This window comes from Salvelinus fontinalis, chromosome 38 (genome assembly GCF_029448725.1).
Source record: "Salvelinus fontinalis isolate EN_2023a chromosome 38, ASM2944872v1, whole genome shotgun sequence".
In the NCBI taxonomy this organism is placed as follows: Eukaryota; Metazoa; Chordata; class Actinopteri; order Salmoniformes; family Salmonidae; genus Salvelinus; species Salvelinus fontinalis.
This window is the reverse complement of record NC_074702.1, coordinates 6,916,298-6,938,093: the sequence shown is the minus strand read 5'-3', so window position 1 is coordinate 6,938,093 and position 21,796 is coordinate 6,916,298. Positions and strand designations below refer to the sequence as shown.

At 42.1% G+C, this 21,796-nt stretch overlaps 3 protein-coding genes across 7 annotated transcripts in view; 1 reads left to right on the top strand and 2 right to left on the bottom strand.

Annotated features, from left to right (window-relative positions):
* Window positions 1-2,631: 2,631 nt before the first annotated feature.
* On the bottom strand, window positions 2,632-11,678 carry LOC129838048 (ubiquitin-conjugating enzyme E2 S-like). The gene is made up of 4 exons (XM_055904719.1): window positions 11,196-11,678; window positions 9,686-9,833; window positions 7,450-7,640; window positions 2,632-7,260 (listed from the first exon to the last, which is right to left on the bottom strand). Exons 1-4 carry the CDS (start codon window positions 11,196-11,198, stop codon window positions 6,895-6,897), a joined length of 708 nt encoding a protein of 235 aa, XP_055760694.1. The 5' UTR covers window positions 11,199-11,678; the 3' UTR covers window positions 2,632-6,894.
* Window positions 11,679-15,595: 3,917 nt separating this feature from the next.
* On the top strand, window positions 15,596-18,103 carry LOC129838049 (josephin-2-like). Its single transcript, XM_055904720.1, has 5 exons — window positions 15,596-15,908; window positions 16,121-16,249; window positions 16,499-16,624; window positions 16,888-17,082; window positions 17,442-18,103. The coding sequence occupies exons 1-5, from the start codon at window positions 15,772-15,774 to the stop codon at window positions 17,548-17,550; spliced, it is 696 nt and encodes a 231-aa protein (XP_055760695.1). The 5' UTR covers window positions 15,596-15,771; the 3' UTR covers window positions 17,551-18,103.
* The window catches only part of LOC129838045 (protein tweety homolog 1-like), a 191,638-nt gene continuing 186,562 nt past the window's right edge, over window positions 16,721-21,796 (bottom strand). For 2 of the 5 annotated variants that reach the window (XM_055904710.1, XM_055904709.1), the window contains one exon: window positions 16,721-19,328. In XM_055904710.1, coding sequence (XP_055760685.1) covers window positions 19,245-19,328 — 84 coding nt within the window. In that variant the 3' untranslated portion in view covers window positions 16,721-19,244. Of the gene's footprint in view, window positions 19,334-19,562 lie in introns of all 5 variants that reach the window. The other 3 variants (XR_008756818.1, XM_055904711.1, XM_055904713.1) reach the window with 3 other exon arrangements.

Genomic DNA, 21,796 nt, shown 5'->3' with positions numbered 1-21,796 from the left:
ATTTTTAACTTTGCCCCATGGCAAAATGTGTATAATTGCATGAAATTAGCTTTACAACTGCAACATTTTCTCTCAGCCTCATGACAAAACCCCCTGAAGGTAGGTGCCCGGGCCCAAAATGAGGTAGTCCAGCCCTGCTGCTCTACAGTGTCACAGGTGTTAGAAGAAAAAAATGAAGATGAAAATTGACAGCCATCAGTCGTCATGATGCTGCTGGTCATCAGATGATAAATGCGCAAAAATACATCAAAATGGGGGGCCTTTGATATTTTTCTGCCTTGATACATTCTCTCACTATCTTTTTTGTGTATGTGGGTATTAAAAGAGAGAGCGAGAGAGAAAAAGAGAGAGAGAGAGAGAGAGGTGCACCAACGGTTGCCACAGCAACTGTGTGATTATGTTGGTGGCAATTATGAAAGGGATGAAAACGGGGTGGGGGAAGAGGACAGGCGCAATCCAAAGCCAGAACACTGGTGCGTGTGAGTGAATCTGTCAACCATGACGGATAGGCCTAAAATTTCAAAATTTGATAAGACGCTGATGTCTTCAAAGAAGTGAGAGAAGTTTGAATCCCTAATTCTATGTAGTGTGCATAACACATAAAGGTATTTTTTTGTATGTGTTTCATTAGATTTCATAGAATAATGACTATGTTCATTTATTTTTGACAAAGCACATCATACTCCCAGATTACAATACTAGCTCTTGTAGCCTCTCAGCCAACAGTAAAGCATGGGGCTTATTCATGGTGTTAAACCCCGCAGATAATAAGAGACAACAATAATAGCTCTGTATGACATATGTATGTTCTATACCTCTATGAACAGCCTGAAATGTTTCCCCAAATGAATAAGCCCATGCTGTGCAAATCCCAGAAAGAGAGAACAGTATTAGGTTATGGGTAAAAAGGGCTGGCAGAAGCCAGCAAAGGGGAGAGAATACAAACATTGTCCCCAACCACTGATACAGCAGGGTCAGATATTGGGCTTGTTTGAGTGGTAAGGCGAAAGCAACCGACTCTAGATGGAGGTTGAGGAGTGAGGTTGGGGGAGGTGCATCTGCGACAGCCAAAAGTCAGACACTGATGTGGTTTTCCTACAGCAAGGCTCAGTGTAACATGGCATTGTTGCCATTGCGTAGAAAAGTTGTTCTTTATAATGTCGAAATAAACACGTCTCCAGCCCCCATATCACACACTCACTAACTGAAAATATACAGTGGCAAGAAAAAGTATGTGAACCCTTTGGAATTCCCTGGATTTCTGCATAAATTAACATTTGATCTGATCTTCATCTTAGTCACAATAGACAAAACAGTGTGCTTAAAATAATAACACACAAATTATTGTATTTTTCTTGTCTATATTGAATACATAATTTAAACATTCACAGTGTAGGTTGGGAAACGTATGTGAACCCCTAGGCTAATGCCTTTTCCAAAAGTTAATTGGAGTCAGGAATCAGCTAACCTGGAGTCCAATCGATGAGACAAGTTTGGAGATGTTGGTTAGAGCTGCACTGCCCTATAAAAAACAACTCACAAAATGTGAGTACGCTATTCACAAGAAGCATTGCCTGATGTGAACCATGCCTCAAACAAAAGAGATCTCAGAATTGTTGACTTGCATGAAGCTGGAAAGGGTTACAAAAGTATCTCTAAAAGCCTTGATGTTCATCAGTCCACAGTAAGACAAATTGTCTATAAATAGAGAAAGTTCAGCACTGTTGCTACTCTCCCTAGGAGTGGCCGTCCTGCAAAGATAACTGCAAGAGCACAGCGCAGAATGCTCAATGAGGTTAAGAAGAATCCTAGAGTGTCAGCTAAAAACTTACAGAAATCTCTGGAACATGCTAACATCTCTGTTGACGAGTCCACGATACCTAAAACACTAAACAAGAATGATGTTAATGGGAGGACACCATGGAAGAAGCCGCTCCTGTCCAAAAAAACCATTGCTGCATGTCTGAAGTTCGCAAAAGAGTACCTGGATGTTCCACAGCGCTTCTGGCAAAATATTCTGTGGACAGATAAAACTACAGTTGAGTTGTTTGGAAGGAACACACAACACTATGTGTGGAGAAAAAAAGGCACAGCACACCAACAGTATGGTGGAGTGAGCATCATGTTTTGGGGCTGCTTTGCTGCCTCAGGGCCTGGACAGCTTGCTATCATCGACGGAAAAATGAATTCCCAAGTTTATCAATACATTTTGCATGAGAATGTAAGGCTATCTGTCTGAAAATTGAAGCTCAACAGAAGTTGGGTGATGCAACAGGACAACGACGCGAAACACAGAAGTAAATCAACAACAGAAAGGCTTCAACAGAAGAAAATACACCTTCTGGAGTGGTCCTGACCTCAACCCGATTTAAAATACTGTGGCATGACCTCGAGAGCGGTTCACACCAAACATCATATTGCTAAAATGAAACAGTTTTGTAAAGAGGAATAGTCCAAAATTCTTCCTGACCATTGTGCAGGTCTGATCTGCAACAACAGAAAACGTTTGATTGAGTTTATTACTGCAAAGGAGGATCAACCAGTTATTAAATGCAAGGGTTCACATTCTTTTCCCACCCTGCACTGTGAATGTTTACATGGTGTGTTCAATAAAGACATGAAAACGTATAATTGTGTTATTAGTTTAAGGAGATTGTGTTTGTTTATTGTTGTGACTTAGATGAAGATTAGATCACATTTTATGACCAATTTATGCAGAAATCCAGGTAATTCCAAAGGCTTCACATACTTTTTCTTGCCACTATGTGTGCACATTTTACGATCAATTGGCAAAGGAGAGCCTCAAATATCACATTCATTTGTACATATCCACTGTATACATGAATTGCAGCAAAGTTGGTTCCTGTTTCAGTCATGTCTTTGGTCACATTGGTGTGGGTCATATAAAAAACTAATGATTGGTTGACAATAGAGCCTCCCACAATGCAGGTGATGGCTGCAGGATGAAGTTGGTGAAGAGCACCTGCAGAAACTTACTGTCGACTGCAGTCAAACCTTCATGACCTTTGATCACATGATTTATGTAAAGTTGGGCACGTTGAAGTGGATCACTTTTGTCAAATCGTGACTATCGTTGGTCACTACCATTTAAAGTGTGTTGCATTATAGTTATAAAAATTGTCCGCATTGCGCCTACATGTCGACTGCATGAACTTTACAAAAATCATGTGATCAAAGGTCATGCAGTTTTTGAAGTCGCCGCCGCAGTTGCTTCTCATCACCTGCGATATTAGACTTTCTAATCATTTAAATGTACACACATTAAGTTTTCAGCTTGTGAGTGTGTGATAAACTTTCACATTTATTCTGAAAAACTTTTGCAAACAGCAGCTATGTTGACACTGCCATGTTGATTTGAGCCTTGCTGTTGGAAACCCACTAGTGTCCAACTTTCTGCTATTGCAGATGCACCTCCCCAGACTTCACCCGAAGACTTTCATCTAGGCGGCTACGTGACGCGTTACGTCCCGAAGCTTTTGTGCATGTGCAAGATTCTGTACTTTACACAGTTTCAGATCTACTCCTAGAGAACCTCCCTTCACATTTCTATCAATTGTGAATGATAACTCAAGTATTACCGGTGCAGCATCTGCATACCAATCATATCTGTTTCAGGGGGATATGCATATTTAGAACTGCAGTCAGGAAGTACCCTACAGTGTAGTCACGAATTACCCTACACTGCAGTCAGGAAGTACCCTACAGTGTAGTCACGAATTACCCTACACTGCAGTCAGGAAGTACCCTACAGTGTAGTCACGAATTACCCTACTCTGCAGTCAGGAAGTACCCTACAGTGTAGTCACGAATTACCCTACACTGCAGTCAGGAAGTACCCTACAGTGTAGTCACAAATTACCCTACACTGCAGTCAGGAAGTAACCTACAGTGCAGATAGGAATCACCCTACAGTGCAGATAGGAAGTACCCTACAGTGTTGTTCTATTATGTAGTGAGTGAACGTGTTAACAAGCAGACGGAGTTAACAAACTGAAGCATAGACTAGCTGTGCTTAGCTCAAAATAAAATATTTTGCCTAATGGAGCACGATGTGTTGGAGAAAAATGTGACCATTTGTACAATCATCCTAAAATCTCAGAAGAAATTACACAGTAACATAGTATGCTACTCTTTTTGGTTCTGTTATGTAGACCAGTATCAGTGTTTATGCAGACATTGTTTCAACTTTGATCTAACTATCTAGACGAGCGCCAGTCGCAACAGTAGCCTGTTCTTTATGAGTAAAGCCAAGACTGTGTGTAAGGTAGAGAATTTCACACGAGCAAAAGCTTCGGGACCTTCAGCTGTTGGGAAGATGGGGCCAGAAAAGTTGGATCCGCAGCCACTCCGTATTTTCTATCCCCATAATCGTCAAGGTGGTAGGGTACTCTGATAGACGGTTGAATCAACCGTTCCACTGGATGGGGACTAGAAGGTGAAAAACCTTTCTAAACAGGAGGTTTCCTAACGTCACCTCCAGCCCAACACTCAGGTGTCTGAGGGCAATACTAGGATGTCAGACATATTTCCAACCAGATGGGTAGCTGGTTTCTCTGCAGGCTGCTCACTGCAGCCACGCCAGAGGAAGGAGCCCTTCATTACGTACATCAACTGACAGCCTGCTTGCTGGGGGCACATTCCACTAGACTAAACAGGTGTGTATGGAATTCATGACACAATGGGTGGAGCTCAACAGTGTAGTGGCTCCCTCCAACTCGTTTCCCCTGCTGCTTTTCACCCATCCCGTGTTCTCAGACCTTTACAGATGAAGAGGAAATTAATCCTGTTTTTACTATGAAATATGCCCCAGATAGACAAACTACATTGGGGGCTCTCTAAAAATCTGATATCTCCCTTCTGTCATTATACTACTGTACCACAGAAAGCAATGCTATTCACACCGTAATATTTTCAATATCTTACCAACACTGAAGAAAGAACTAAATGATACATTTTTTTCCCAAATATTTCTTATTTATTAATTTAAATAACTTAAAATGGACACAAAAATACCCACCCGTTAATTATCGCACAATGACTGTTTTTCCCAGGCACCTTTTTCCACCGAAGTAAAAGACAACTGTTGATTGTTTCCCTGGGAAATGTAGACGCCAACATGCATTAAGAACGGAGGGAGAAAACATGCCCGGGAAACCCAGCCAGAGGAGATCATCGACCGGGGAGTTCCTTTCTGTCAAATCTGTTGAGGCTTCCCTATTGACAAATACATTGTTTTTCCCAAATCTGGCCCATATGGGAACAGGATAGGAGCTGGATAGTGCATACGACCGGAGCAGGTATTTGATCCATACAAATCAAATTAAAAACGTTTAACAATAAAGGTTCACAAGTACACTATTGGCAAATTAGTACTAAAGACCAGATGTGTAGCTATGACCATATAAATAAATATCCATAATTATATATGGGATATAATTAATAATCAATGATATGCACAATCCTGCACCCTAACCTAATCCTGTATGGACAATAACCTACTTCATACACGCACCAAGACATCTGAATATAGACATGTCACTTTAAAACCACTCTTGCAAATACTGGACAATGAATAAACAATGACAATTTTGTAAAAATACAAAAACAGAATAGTCATACATGGGGATAAACATTTATAAAAAAATAGGGGTGAAATCATTTTTAAAAGTAATAATCAGACCAAATGTTGCTCCCTTCGTGTCCATCTCATTTCGACCACTACTAGACAAACATTTTCTAGGAAAACTTCTCATTGTTGCTTCCTCATTTGACTACCCAATGAATGACCATCTCATCATGTTTTGTTTCACTCTAGGAATCAAAAAACATTGCATAATCTAATAAGTCCTCCACCCTTACGACAACCTGATTTCATATAAGGTAACTCAACTCAAACGTGACAAAACATCTCACCAGTTTCCCAACACGAGCTAGCTGGGCAGTACACGGTACCATTTCAGCAACAGGAGCCATGTCAAGGGGGTGGGGAAAGAGTTATTTTCTGTTTTTGCAAAATATCTAAGACATTTTGTTTAGTGAACACTGAACACAAAGAAGCCTAATTTCAGATAGGGGAGATGAGTCAGACTGAAGCTCAAACAGTCTAGCTAGTGTATGACACACACAATCACTAGTGCTGTGTATGAAACACAATAAAACCTCTCAGATCATGACAGTGAGGAACCATGGAGAGAACTAACACATAGCGGTGAACCTATTTGAAGTCAGTCACTTTTTCACAACATCCCTTTTGTTTTAAACAACTTTACATACATGTTTTCCCATGGAAGAAGTGGTCAGAAAGGGACTTTCTGGACCGAAATGCCAAAAACATTCAGGAGATAAAGGTGCTCAAAGTTGCCCCATTTTGCATACCCCACCCAAACAAGAAATGACTAAATAGTCTGACAACCCTGTTTGCAAGCTTTTAAAATATATCAAATCTCAACCGTTTCTCTTTTCCAGTGATGTAGACATGGATGTCTCATTGTGTGGTGGGGTCTGCAAAAGGGGGCAAATTTGAGCACCTTTTTCTTTTGTGTTTTGACATTCACTTTCTGAGCACTTCTACAACAGACAAATATGTACGGAAGGTTTCATTCAAATCAAAAAGGGGTGCTGTCAAAAAGTAATTGAATGCAAATGGATTTATCCACAGGGGATTGGGAGAATATATGGCAATAAGGAATGAACAGGGATACCAGATGCAATGAGTACAAAAGGGACAGTACAGAGTCAGGGGTATAGAAAGAGTCTGGGAGAGGGGAACAATATTCAGTATACACACACACACACACACACACACACACACACACACACACACACACACACACACACACACACACACACACACAGAGAAGACTTCAAGCAGCATTAGAGTCGTCTCAACGCTCGCTTTTTATCAGTTTTCTTCTTCCCTACAACATTACTATTGCTACTACTACTGCTGCTGCTGGAGGTAGTACTGCTTCCATTGGCTCCGTTACCCAGAGCAGCAGAGGGGGCAACCCCTGGCCCCATCGCCCTCTTGGTAGGGTCCCCTGCATGTTTTTTTGGCAGGGGGCCATCGGCGGGGTCCTGGGGCACCCCTGACGTCCCCCCGTGCCCCCCCATGGCATGGATCTCAGTCAGGAGGCGAGCACGGGACGCATACTCTGTATAGTCCTCCAGGAGCAGACGCCCAGCCTCCTCATTGAGAGCTGACTCAGGGTTGGGATGGATCATAAGGCACTTGATAGTCTGAGGAGAGAGAGAGAATGAACACCAGTGAGTCATCAGGGTATATTTCAAGGTTTTCCTTGAACCAAGCAGAGATTACTATACAAAATGTTAAGAATATAAAATGCACCAGATACAATATTTTATTTCACCCATTGCTATTTTGGATTATTAAGAAGCACCCATAGGAGATGCTTAAATGTTTCTTACTAGTAATACATGTCTGAGTCCCAGCTCTGCCCTCCAGTCCCTCTTCAGGACGTTGACACAGATCTCTCCCTTGTGGCCCACATTAGGGTGGAAGATCTTGGTTAGGAAGTAGCCCTTCGGTGGTGCAGCAGGGAAGTCCTTCCCCAGGACCAGTCGCATCCGGAAAACACCCCCGGCAAACGGGGTTCCTTCTATTGAAGAACAATAAATAAACCACGTCAAGCAGGGGTTGACATTACTGGTTGTCCAGGCCAGGTAAACTGAACAGTCGGTAAGGTGGAATCTGCCTTTTGTCCTGAAGACTAGCGTTCATTCACGTCGACTCGTGTTCCATTTGTTCATGTGCATAAGTGACAAAAAAAAAAATCCTGCCAAGTGATCACAGTTCTCCCTACATTCTTTCATCTCACTCCATTCAGATCCGACCGCTCCATCTACACAAGCGCGTTGCGCACCCAAGCTCCCATTAAGACGATAGAAATTACTGCCTATAAAAATGCATCTAACAGACGGGATACACAAACAAAACTGTTGACAAGCTACATTTCTTGCCAAATCACGACAGCTTTATCACAAATTCGAAATGGACTGGTTGATTAAAGTAGGGAAATGTGTTCCAACTACGAGCTGCAGATTTGAAAAAGATTAATGCATCCGGTCTATTTAGCGAACTGCTAGTCTGTCATTTAGAATAGGTTACAGATGGACATATGTAACAAAAACATTGTTTTGATTAAGGTAAATAGCCAATAATAAGCTAATTACACCCTGTTAAAACAGGAGTAGGCTAAATGTGCAGTGATATGAGAAAGACGGACCTGTTTCGGAAGCAAATGTCAGTGCTCAAATGGCGGTAGGAGTCCATAATTTAACAAATTACCTTGCAACTCAAGTAGGCCTAAGTGTTTTCTAGTTCAGACAGTGAAGATTGGACAACTAAATAAAATGTTTAGGCCTTTATGCCAACTGCCTCTAGTAGTGTGTTAGATAGCCAGTGTGTAATCTGAGCATAGTTGAGGTCTAACCTGAATTAGCCACGAAATCTCAAGTTTGAAAGCGACTTTTCTGGAAGCTGTGCTGCACCTTTTTCCTAAATTTTACCCCACGTGGGCCAGCCCCTAGCAATTCGTTTCAGCCAATGGGCTTCAACTCCTCGCCATTTGAGTGACAGTCAACAAGATACACACAGCAGAGCGAGAGAGAGCAATGACATGGTGCACACATCTGCACATGGTATGCAATTTCCAAGTACCACTTTTGGCTGCTGAGCGCAACTTTCAGAACTATTGTCTAAAAAGTACACAAAAGTACCGGAGACTTAAATTTCATGCCTCTATGGAGTATTTTACATGTGTGATCATTACTTCATACTTTAACACACACTTTAACCCTTTTCTTCAGAAGTCTGTCAGAGTAAAGGCGTCTGCATGCTTCCCAGCCGAAACAGCTTGGAAGAGTTTGTGCATAAATTAAGACAATATTTTGTGCCGTTTTTGTTAGTTTTGGACTTCGGTAAGATTTGTTGTTGTTGTTCAGGCGCACATTTTTTCTTGTGGCAAGCCAAAGTTGGTAGCCAGAGTCAGTAGCCGAAGTCTACACCCCTTTGTCAGTGATTGGCCAACAATAGGGATTCTTCAGTAAAGTCGGTTGTCATTCAACGAGAGACGACTCGTTTTCATGAAAATGTTTCATTGCGAAATACTGCAAACATCCTTGTCAAAAACATGAAAACTATTGACAGATTTCTTGAGTTATCTTAGACTAAATCTGACTATGTTGAAGAAGTGTATACTGGCTATTGCATGTAACAATGGACAAGCAATACTATTTCTGCTTTTTACTTATTTTTCCAAGCGAAGGTCTTTTAAGGGAGTATGCGAGCACACTCGTTTGGTTCGCCTAGCCGACTTCGGCTATCCGCCAGCCGAACTGAAGCATGCTGACGCCTTAAGGGAACTCCTTTACAGAATTAGCATGAAACTTATGAAAAAAGGGGTTTGAAGTGTCATAAGTGTGCTGACTCATTCAAACAATATTCAAATGAAAGGTACTTGATTTTTTTCTTTTTAAATACATGTGTACATGTAGAAGAACATTTTTCATTTTTTGGGCAAGTGACCATGACCTTTGCCTATACCTTTTAGAGTTTAATGTCAACCCCAGCATTAAGCATGTTCTACATTACAGCTTCCCTAGGCAGACAAAACATTTCCCATGACACAGAGGTATGCGTTACCTGGTCCCTCGATGGCTGTATGGAGTTCTGTGATGTCTTCTTCGCTGGGGTAGATCTTGATGCCTTCAGGGGGATCTGCAGCTAGTGCAGACACCTCTTTGTACACCAGACGCAGAACCTGGGGCGGCAAGTTCTCTACATTGGAGTTCTATAAATAGGGCACACACATACATTACTATTCTGTCCCAATACCAACAGAAAGGTGCAAATATGGTAAATACTATAGATATGGAAACCACACATCCCATGATCACAAACACATTAATAACAGGAAAATCTCAGTAAGGGACAATTTCAGTAAAGCTGTCACCAAAATGGTTGCTCAGAATCAATGTAGCTATCTACTGTCTGATAAGCCTTTGGCCTGTAGCCGATTAAACTCAACGATTTATGATGGAGATGAGCTGCGATTAGTGTGAACAGAGTGGTGCTCCTTCGTCATAAAATCATTTTTAATCAAAAACTACTGATTTCAACACCCAAAGAATAACCCACACACATTTCTGCGTGATTGCGGGGTATTCTTTGGATGCTATAATCAGTAGTTTTTGATAAAAACTATATTGTATGGGACTAAGAAACTCCAGTTTGCCCACACTAGTCGCTGCTCAACTCCATCGTAAATCGTGGTTGAGTCGGCTACAGTACAGGCCAGGTGGTGATTCACGATAATATCATCATGAGAGTACAGTGGATAAGCTATGTGTCACAACTGACATCTGCGATTTCAGCCAATGTCGGGCAGTTTACTTCATTGATAAATGTACAAACCGGTCAAAGTTAAGATATTGTATTAGCATTTTCTAGCCATACAAAACGGACATCAAGTTAGCCATTCTGTCTTTGTCAAATAAAGCTAGGTTGTAGCTAGCTAGCGAATTAACAGTTAGCCGAAAGCTAGCCTAAAATGACTGACTAGTTCACATCATTGTCAAGTCAAATAGCCAATGTACCATTAAATCGCCCAACCGTGTAACACATTGATGTAGTTCTTATTACAACACATCAATTTAGCTAAAAGAGAAGAAATAAGATATCTAGCTAGCAAGCTAACATTAGGTAGCTAGCCAGCCAAATCATCATCATTAGGTAGCTAGCTAACTTGCATAGCTAGCTACATACGCCAACTTTGGGGTGTGTTCACGTTATGATAGTTAATTTGCTGACAATCGTGTAAAAGTTAGTTAGTGATTCATCTTTATGTTGGACAGTTTTCCATTTAAATTGTGTTCGGGAGAAGTGTCAACACTGAACTACCCTGCAAAAGACAATCGTAGTTAGCGTTACATCAGCTAACGCCAGTTAGTTAACGTAACTATAGCAAGCAAACAACCAATCAACGTTATCTACCCAACTTAACTAGTTAGCTAAATTAGGTCTCGGCTAAGTAACGTTAGCTAGTTAACGTTAGCTAAACAGCTGGAAAACAATTAGACTTGCTTTGTTAGTTAGCTAAATAACCAATAATTGTATCCATTTATGAAAGTGTTTGTAAACAATTTTAACTTACCATGTCTTCCGAAGAATAATAGTATTCAGGTGACTGGGGCTAGCTAACTCTGTAATCCTCGTCTAAATAGCAACGGTAGCTAGCTACTAACAAATGCTTGCAGCTTATGCTTGATTGACGAACAAGTGGTCCACGACACCTCAAATAAGTTAATAAATGTAGTTATCGCCGACTTTTTAGATCTCGAATGGCCAAGTAAGCGATCAAGTTATGCTAACGCGTTAGCCAGCTGCAGTTTGCTAGCTGAAATTCTTCTCGAAAGTTCAGATACTCTGATAGCACGTTAACTCCAATTCGTTATTCTGCTAAAAACAGCCTGCTTTTGGGGTAAATAACGTATACAGTGAAGGGAAGCGAGCTACTGGAAGAAAGTGTTTTTAGACAAAGTTATGTGGTGGCCAAGTGCTAGAGTAGCTAGCCAGCTACTATTTTCGTTGACACGGAACACAACTACGATCTCTCAAATGAAATTGTGTTGTCTTGACCAATCGGGATTTTAGCCATACAACACGTGTACAAACAACGTAACCAACAAGACCAATCACATATCGTAGGTGCTCTGTCGTCATCATACTTGACATTTCCACCAGCCATCCAAAGTCGAGAATGTCAAAAATGCTTCCAAGCCATAGGTGCGTTTGAAAACCTCATACCCACCCAGAGGGTAGGCCTTCATCTTGACAGACAGCCGCACACAATATATATTTTTTTCTAAACTTCAATATAACCTAACCCCAGTGAACCTAACTCTACCATACAGTATACCTATAGACGGCAGTGTCAGAGGAAGGCTTAACAAATTATCAGAGACTGTTCTCTTTGCTGCCGCAAGTGGTACCAATCAAATAAATGTACCAAGTCTGGAACCAACAGGACCCTGAACAGCTTCTACCCCCAAACCAAAGAAGTTTCTGAGTGGTGCTGCGGTCTAAGGCACTGCATCTCAGTACTAGAGGTGTCACTACAGAGCCTGGTTCGTTTCCAGGCTGTATCACAACTGGCCGTGATTGGGAGTCCTATGGGGCGGTGCACAACTGGCCCAGAGTCGTTAGAGTTTGGCTGGGTAGGCCGTCATTGTAAATAAGAATTTGTTCTTAACTGACTTGCCTAGTTAAAATAAATAAGACTTCTAAACAATATTGCGAAATAGCTAATCAAATGGCAACCCTGACTACCTGCATTGACCCATTTTTGCACTGACTCTATGCACACTCACATATACTTACACTGACAACCCAACACACATATGCATACTGATGCCACACACGCACACACTTTCACACTCACAACATACACTGCTGCTACTGTCTATTATCTATCCTGTTGCCTATTCTCTTTAACACCACCTATATGTACAATACATAGCTACCTCAATTACGTTGTACCCCTTCACATTGACTCTGTACTGGTACTCCCTCGTTATTCACTGCATATTTATTCATTGTGTTACTATTTCTATTTTATTTGTATTTATTTTATTTGATCTTTAACTCTGCATTGTTGGAAAAGGACCCGTAAGTAAGCATTTCACTGTGAGTCTACACCTGTTGTCTACGAACCATGTGACAAATAAAATTTGATTTGATTTTAATTGAATACTAGTCGAGGTACCAGTCTTTTTAGCTAACATTCAACTCCTTGCCACTCCTGTCATTTGCTTGGGCAAGGAGTGGAATGTAATAGCTGAGCAGAGACACAGAGATGGCAACCAGGCTAGAATGCAACAAATCAGAATTTAGAACGTTCGATGCTATCAGACGCATGAACTATTAGTCAAAATGTTAGATATGCTTGGTAATTACTACAATAGCAACTTTGTGTAACAATATGGTCGGCATTCTAATGTTCACACATAACGCCATCCATTCCAAGGCATTACAACAAATGTAGCTATTTCTCAAACCTGTCCACATAATTCTTTAGGATCTTCCACAAATCACCTTTTCACTCTTCATGACTTTTGGTGAGCAGCACAATAAAACCTGGGTACGTAACCCCTTGTTGCATGAGGTAAAACATTTATTTGCCCATTGTTAAGGTACCAAACCATCAAGCACTGGCATCCAACATTATAATAAGGGGTTAAATATCTGTACCTGTAAGACTCTTATCACATGTATTACTTGCATGGAGGAAACTTTTACAGCTCACAGCAAATCTAATGTAAGTGTTGCTTCCGTACAAACAAAAAACAGAAAACATCCCAGCCTGCCAACCCCAGTCTACTGACATCAGTGTGTGACTGAGGGGACATAAACTCAGATTTAATTTGAAAGCCCCTGGCCCTGACCAACCGTCCTGAGAACTATGGTCACAAAGGCCAGAGTGGGAAAGTGCCTACCATGTGCCAGACACAGAATATTGCCTGTTATTTAAAAGTAAATTAATGTAGACGAGTGATTATTAATGCCATCCTCAAGATACAGTGATACACCCGAGATTTGAAAAGGTACATTCCAAGTAACATTACATTTAAATTATTCCTATTATCCATCATTTTGGAAGGGAAAGTTTTGGCTTTCAACCCCCACTGAGACTTTTTCATGCAGTATTTCTATTGACCACTAGAGTGCGCCTCATCACTACATTGTCTGCGTGTTTTTATTTTTGGATTCTGGTTCTGGATATTTTCTTCGAATTATTTGTAGGAAAACAGTGCACATAGATTTCCCCTTGTGGCCCTCTCTGCAATCAGAAAATGTTTTTCGATTAATGACATGATTGCTTGTGTCATATGCAAATACTTTTTGTCAAATGTGATTTTTATGGCTGTTAATTGCGATGTAAAAATACAATAAAATAAAATAAAGTCAATCAATCATTTTTATTTACATTAAACAGTTTATACAAAGGCACTAACTTGTAATGCTCATTTGGACAGGATGTTTGTGGCTTTCCCCATAGAGATAGATAGAGGACTAGTGCCCAAATGTCTATTTTAGAATGGGCAGCGCCATGAGCACTTTCACTATTTTGAAGTAGTCACTGGGTGGGACTTCCTATGGGTTAAGGAAGGATCACATAATTCCAACCAGGTCACCAGGAGGGATCAGCCAATGCATTATACTTGTGAACAAACATTCCATAACTGCAGGTGGCAGTAAATCGGCAAGCTTTATACCTGTTCAAACAACGCACTCCAGGTGGCAGTATGCACCAAGTGGCCAGTCTAGAAGCATGGTTTTGACTGCTCCCACAGTTTTGCTTCTGTACCGCAGTTTAATCTTAAGGATCAGACCAATTTTCGCCTAAATCTAACTGCCTGTAGCTCAGGATTTAAAGCAAGGATATGCATATTCTTGATACCATTTGAAAGGAAACACTTTGAAGTTTGTGGAAATGTGAAATTAATCTAGGACAACATAACGCATTTGATCTGGTAAAAGATAATACAAAGAAAAAAAACATGCGTTTTTTTGTTGTTGTACCATCATCTTTGAAATGCAAAAGGCCATAATGTATTATTCCAGCCCAGGCGCAATTTAGATTTTAGCCACTAGATGGCAGCAGTATATGTGCAAAGTTTTAGACAGAGCCAATGAACCATTGCATATCTGTTGAAAATGTATCAAGACTGCCCAAATGTGCCTAATTGGTTTATTAATACATTTTCAAGTTCATAATTGTGCACTCTCCTCAAACAATAGCATGATATTCGTTCACTGTAATAGCTACTGTAAATTGGACAGTGCAGTTAGATTAACAATAATTTAAGCTTTCTGCCCATATCAGATATGTGTATGTCCAGGGAATTTATTTTGATACTTACAACCTCATGCTAATCACATTAGCCTACATTAGCTCAACCGTCCCGTATGCCCGGCCCAAAAGGACCATTTCAATACACTGTCACATAGAGAAGTCAGATTAGAAAATTCTTAATAAGACACTTAGTCATCTCCTTTGTGAACAAAACATCCAATACATTTTTCAATAATTGTTGCTGAGGCCGTTTTTTCCCCATCACTCACAGCCGAAGATATTAACATTTTATATTCATCAAATGTCTGCTCTGTTTTTGGATGATGTGATGATGTCATCACTGCTTGCGCTGCTCCTTGTGCGGTTGCATCCCAGATATAGACGGTCCATGAAATTAATCAACGTATGCGAAAGTGAGTCGATTACCTTGAAAACAACAGGCGGACATCTTGGATGTAGTCTTCAGTTCTTATTACATCTCAGTGGTATGCACACATTCAGTTTGTTTACCAAATCATAGAAAATGGACTACTTCAAAATAGAGATGCCCTCAATTGCGCTGCCCCTGCTTTCACAAACGCCATAATGGTACATATACAATGATGCGATGTCTATCTAAGTCTATGGGCTTTTCCAGGCGCGCCATCTTTGCTGGCACCACGCATAGTTCCTGGCTTTCAGCACGCACTAATCACTGATTGGATAGCCTGATGCGCGTTGCAGAGAAATTCAGCGAGGACAAAAACGACGCTCGCTCCAATTTACGGGGCGTGACAGTTGAACAACAACAATCAAGCTTCCGGTTTTTCCCATTCTTACTAGAGAATTCACTAGCATGTTCTTGTGAGCGTAAAATCGCACAATCAGCAAGTTTATGTATAATAGATTTACGTGTACAGTAGGTACATTTTATTATTTTGTTTGTCGTGGAATAAGAGCACCGAAAGAGCTATTACTGACATTGATACACCGCTTTATTTGGCCATTACACTGCGGACAACTTCCAATACGGTAAAGACTGATCTAGTTAAGTTAGTTAATAATTGAATGAAATTAAGCATTCTATTGGACTTCGAATGCACGTGTTTTTTTCTGGAGTATTACAGAGGAGATGGCTATTGTTTTGTTCCCTTTTCACAGTTTTGTTGAAAGTTCATATTCAACAATGTATTGAACAGCTGCAGTCAACATGCTTATGTTTTGTGTATTTTGTCTATCAACAGGGTTATTATGAGCGAAGGAGAGGTTTTCCATGAGAAGCAGCGACTGGAGTTGTGCGCCATTCATGCTCTAAACAACGTTCTGCAAGAACAAGTGTTCACCAAGGAGACGGCAGATGACATCTGCAAGCGGTGAGGTCACTTAGGTCAGGCGATGTGTGTGTGTAATGTCATCTTTAGGGGGTGGTGTTTTGGCTAAACAGGGTTCTTTGTGTCAATGATAACACACAGACTCTTCAATATGCAATCTCTGCATGTAAATCATCAAGTACTGCTATAAGCCTGTGATCCAAAGAGCACCCACCACACACTTTCTCCATGAGTTCCAAGAGCATGTGAATCTGTTCTTACCATGTTCCCCTCTTTCCCCTTCCTCCCCAGGCTAGCTCCACAATGTGTGGTGAACCCTCACCGCTCAATGCTGGGCACAGGCAACTATGATGTCAACGTCATCATGGCTGCCCTACAGAGCAGAGAGTTGGCTGCAGTATGGTGGGACAAACGCAGGTCAGACTTCAATACCTCAGGGCCAGACAGATTCTGAAGAGATGATTGGCAATGAAATACACCTGTGTAATAAATCCAACCAAGTACTGCTACTGGTCACGAAGAGCTAAAGTTTTATTGACCAAAGAAAATATACTGATAAGGAAACTTCGCCACCGATTCTGTCTACTTCTACTGTTCATCACTGTTCCTCCCCTCACCACCACTGTGGCTCTGTTGATTTTAAACCAACATCTCCTTCCCTTTTCCTATTTCTCCCTCAGAACAGTACAGAGTCTCTGTGTTGACAAGGTCCAGGGGTTCATCCTGAACGTTCCGTCACGTGTCTCTCTTGGAATTGTGTCCCTCCCCGTCAAGCGGCGGCACTGGCTTGCAGTGCGCCAGGTTAATGGACACTACTACAACCTCGACTCCAAACTAAAGAGTCCTGTCTGCATCGGGAACGAAGCAGATCTCCGGTGAGTGAAGGGAGGGACGATGACTTTGCAGACATGCATTGTACAACTCCTAATCAAAGACACAGTATCTCCAACTTTACGCTCAACTTCTCATGCTTGTTGTTTACAAACAGAAATGTCCCTCTGTAAAAAAAAATTTTTACATAGTAATCCTGTCAGGAACCCTTGAACGCAGCCCACAATTTGACTGTGGTAGACTACTAGTCAGAGTTCGATCTCATCCTGTTAGAGGAGTGGTCCCATGAGGCTTACCACAGTGTCTGTTTGTTACAGTTTGTACTTTGCACTCTTGTAAACCAGTCTCTCTCACTCTCCCAATTGCTCTCTCTCCCTCACCACACTCCGCTTCTCTCTCTCAGTATATTTCTCAGTGAACAGCTGTCTCCGGACGTGGCAGAGATGCTCCTGGTTGTGAGGGACGTGGAGGAGTACGGAACCTGGCTGAACTCTGATGACCTCAGGAAGTGATTCCTCTGGCCTGGGCATTCCATTCATTCAGCATGGGACTCAAACTCCTGCTCTACTCTGGAAAACAAATAACATTTTAGAAAACAAGAGACGCTTAACAGAAAGTACATATTTCAGGAAACGCATTACCAGTTGCTGAGGAGTGTGGGGACTCTTACACACACACACACAAAGTTCCAGAGAGAATTTAAGATGACGGGATTTCTGTCCCAAATGGCTTGTTTGAAACAGTTTACTGGCTGTTGTTTGGATTTCTACACTACAGCTGCATCTATATCCTCGTTCTCTCTCTTCCTTCCTTCTCTTCTCTCTCTATGCACTGCATTGTTGAGGTAGACCAGTTAGAACTGGTTTGTCTTTTAAGTTATTCTATGCACTGAGGTACAGAGGAGGCACTGGATGTCATGTTGACAACTGACTGTGTGAAAATAATGCTTCTATGTTTGTGTTCTGTCTGCGTCTACATCTAACTATGCATATCCAAGTGAATGGGAGCACTGTCTTTCTGTTACACGCACTCAAACGATATAAAGAAAATGTTATTTATATGTAACGATGTGTCTTGTTGTCTTTGTGTGCATACACTCTTTCAGAGGTTCAGCAGTACAGTTGAGTGATTTAAACAAGGCCAAACTTTATTCATTGTTATTATTTTATTTATATTAGACTCTGGAGTGAAAAAGGATGCAATTCAAGGGTTAACAAGGTCAGTAGGGTGTTCAATGAAATCTGACATCGCATATTTACATAACATCCTATCGAGACCCCAGAAACACACTGCCAAATAGTTATTATTGCTATTTACGGTAGGGCTACTGCAGCACCAGTGGCAGGAGTTTTATTGCTATGTGCCTGCTGTCATTGCATGGGATTTGTAGTTCTCTAATGGTCTCGGGGTTGGATGGGAGTTGTAGTTCTCCATTCAGCCTACAGAGAGGAAGTACTATAGCTCTCTCTTGAATGTTCTTTTTAAGAGCAAAGTTTCATGAGGGGATGGGCAACTCCAGTCCTTGGGGACTTGGTGTCCCTTCTGCACCTGACTCCAATAATCGCCTAATCATGATCATTAGTTTAGTTTTGTCACCACTCCGGCCCCAAGGACAGGAGTTGCCCATCCCTGATTTAGATAATGTCATCAACAGTGAAATGTACAGTATAGTATCAGAAGGTAATACAAGGGAGGTACAGAATTTTCACCTATTAAAAAGTAAATCAAATAAAAATTGCACGTTGAACACAAAGTGAGGAGACTGCATATTCATTCACCCAAAAATGTGTCTTGTTTCTATGTGTCAGTGTTTCTCTACAACAAGATATAGATATAAAAACATGAAAATAAATTGGTGCTACATTTAAAAAACATAGAACTACACAATGTCATAACGTCAATACCATTCTGGCTCGCCGCGCAACTGTTGACACTTGTCAGACAAGGGGGATTGTAAGGGGTGACTTTGACCAAGTGAACCTGGTTCAGACATCTTCATAATCATGCTACCTACTGTATCTATCTGACATTAGTTTACTGTGAGGTTCTACAGCAGGCCATTCAACCTTCTTGGTACTGATGTTACGCACCTTTAATTTACATCTAAAGCTCAATTTTGGGGGATTAGTTATTTTTTCATCTCAGTAAAGTGTTCATTCATAAGAAAACTAAAAAAAATCTGTACTTTTTTTAAACATAAAAAAAATTAGCGTGAATACAGGTTCCTTGAATGGGTGGAGTTGGGGTGTGTTTGACTACCCCCGTAACCAGTCAGCATGCTGGGAGAGTACTGTACTTTCAGAAACAGCATTTTGATTCGACATGGGGGAGCCACCATTGAAGATCCACAGAGGAGGGTGTGCAGAGAGAAGGGAGACAAGAAAACAAGAAATCTCCATTATTCAAATTTGTTTCAAAATCATCTCATGTATGAAGATGAGCACTCACGTGGTCACGTTATTCCCCTAACAACAGGCGTAGAGGAGGTAGAAGTTATCCACAACCACTGATCCAGGGTCTTTACCTCCAAATGGTTAAGGTTAGGAATGGGTGTCAGGTAATCTGATCCCAGATCAGAGGGGATGGAGGCAACTTCTACCTCAAGCACCAGGGACTGTTGTAAAAGTTAGGACTGGGATGGTAATGCTAGAAAGGACAAAGGTAGGGTAATGGTTAGGGTTGGGTCTCAGGTTTGTGGTCAGAAAGCACTGTATTTACGTCCTTTCTAGCATGTCCAAAGTCAGAGAGGTGACAACCGACGGAGTTAGTTGTCAGGGACAGAAAGTGAGCTTTCCCATTCAAGCGATAGTACACATACTTTAGGTTAGTTGAATAAAAAAAAAGAATGCCAGTTTACAGCAGGTGCGTAGACAGAATTTAGTTGGTAGATGGGCTTGCAGAAATTTGGATGGGCCAACACCACCCATGCCTACACTCCTGGCCGACAGGGTTCTGTGAGGTTGGAGCCACACCACCATCCCCACCACCATCACAACCATCACCACTACCATCACAACCATCATCACCACCACCATCACAACCATCACCACAACCATCACCACTACCATCACAACCATCCCCACCACCATCACAACCATCACCACCATCCCCACCACCATCACAACCATCACCACCACCATCACAACCATCACCACCATCCCCACTACCATCACAACCATCCCCACCACCATCACAACCATCATCCCCACTACCATCCCCACTACCATCACAACCATCATCACCACTACCATCACCACCATCCCCACCACCATCACAACCATCACCACCATCCCCACTACCATCACAACCATAACCACCATCCCCACCACCATCACAACCATCACCACCATCCCCACTACCATCACAACCATCATCACCACTACCATCCCCACCACCATCACAACCATCACCACCATCCCCACTACCATCACAACCATAACCACCATCCCCACCACCATCACAACCATCACCACCATCCCCACTACCATCACAACCATCATCACCACTACCATCCCCACCACCATCACAACCATCACCACCATCCCCACTACCATCACAACCATCACCACCATCCCCACTACCATCACAACCATCACCACCATCCCCACCACCATCACAACCATCATCACCACTACCATCCCCACTACCATCACAACCATCATCACCACTACCATCACCACCATCGCCACCACCATCCACACCACCATCCCCACCACCATCACAACCATCACCACCATCCCCACTACCATCACAACCATCACCACCATCCCCACCACCATCACAACCATCACCACCATCCCCACTACCATCACAACCATCACCACCATCACCACCATCCCCACCATCCCCACTACCATCACAACCATCACCACCATCATCACAACCATCACCACCATCCCCACTACCATCACAACCATCACCATCATCCCCACCACCATCACAACCATCACCACCATCCCCACCACCATCACAACCATCACCACCATCCCCACCACCATCACAACCATCACCACCATCCCCACCACCATCACAACCATCAGCACCATCCCCACCATCACCACTACCATCACAACCATCATCACCACTACCATCCCCACTACCATCACAACCATCATCACCACTACCATCACCACCATCCCCACCACCATCATCACCACTACCATCACCACCATCCCCACTACCATCACAACCATCATCACCACTACCATCACCACCATCCCCACTACCATCACAACCATCATCACCACTACCATCACCACCATCCCCACTACCACCATCCCCACTACCATCACAACCATCATCACCACCATCCCCACTACCATCACAACCATTATCACCACTACCATCACCACCATCCCCACTACCATCACCACCATCATCACAACTACCATCACAACCATCATCCCCAACTACCATCACAACCATCATCCCCACTACCATCACAACCATCATCACCACTAGAATCACAACCATCATCCCCACTACCATCACAACCATCATCACCACTACCATCATCACCACCACCACCATCACCACCATCCCCACTACCATCACCATCATCCCCACCACTACCATCACCACCATCCCCACTACCATCACGACCATCACCACCTTGACCATCACCACCACCAGTTAGTTAGTCGATAATAAACATTCTGGATCTAACAACAAACATACAGGCAAATAACACCTCGAGGGACGGTTTACACGCAGAGTGATGATAAATGCCACAGATTAGGAAGTCACAAATACAAAGGA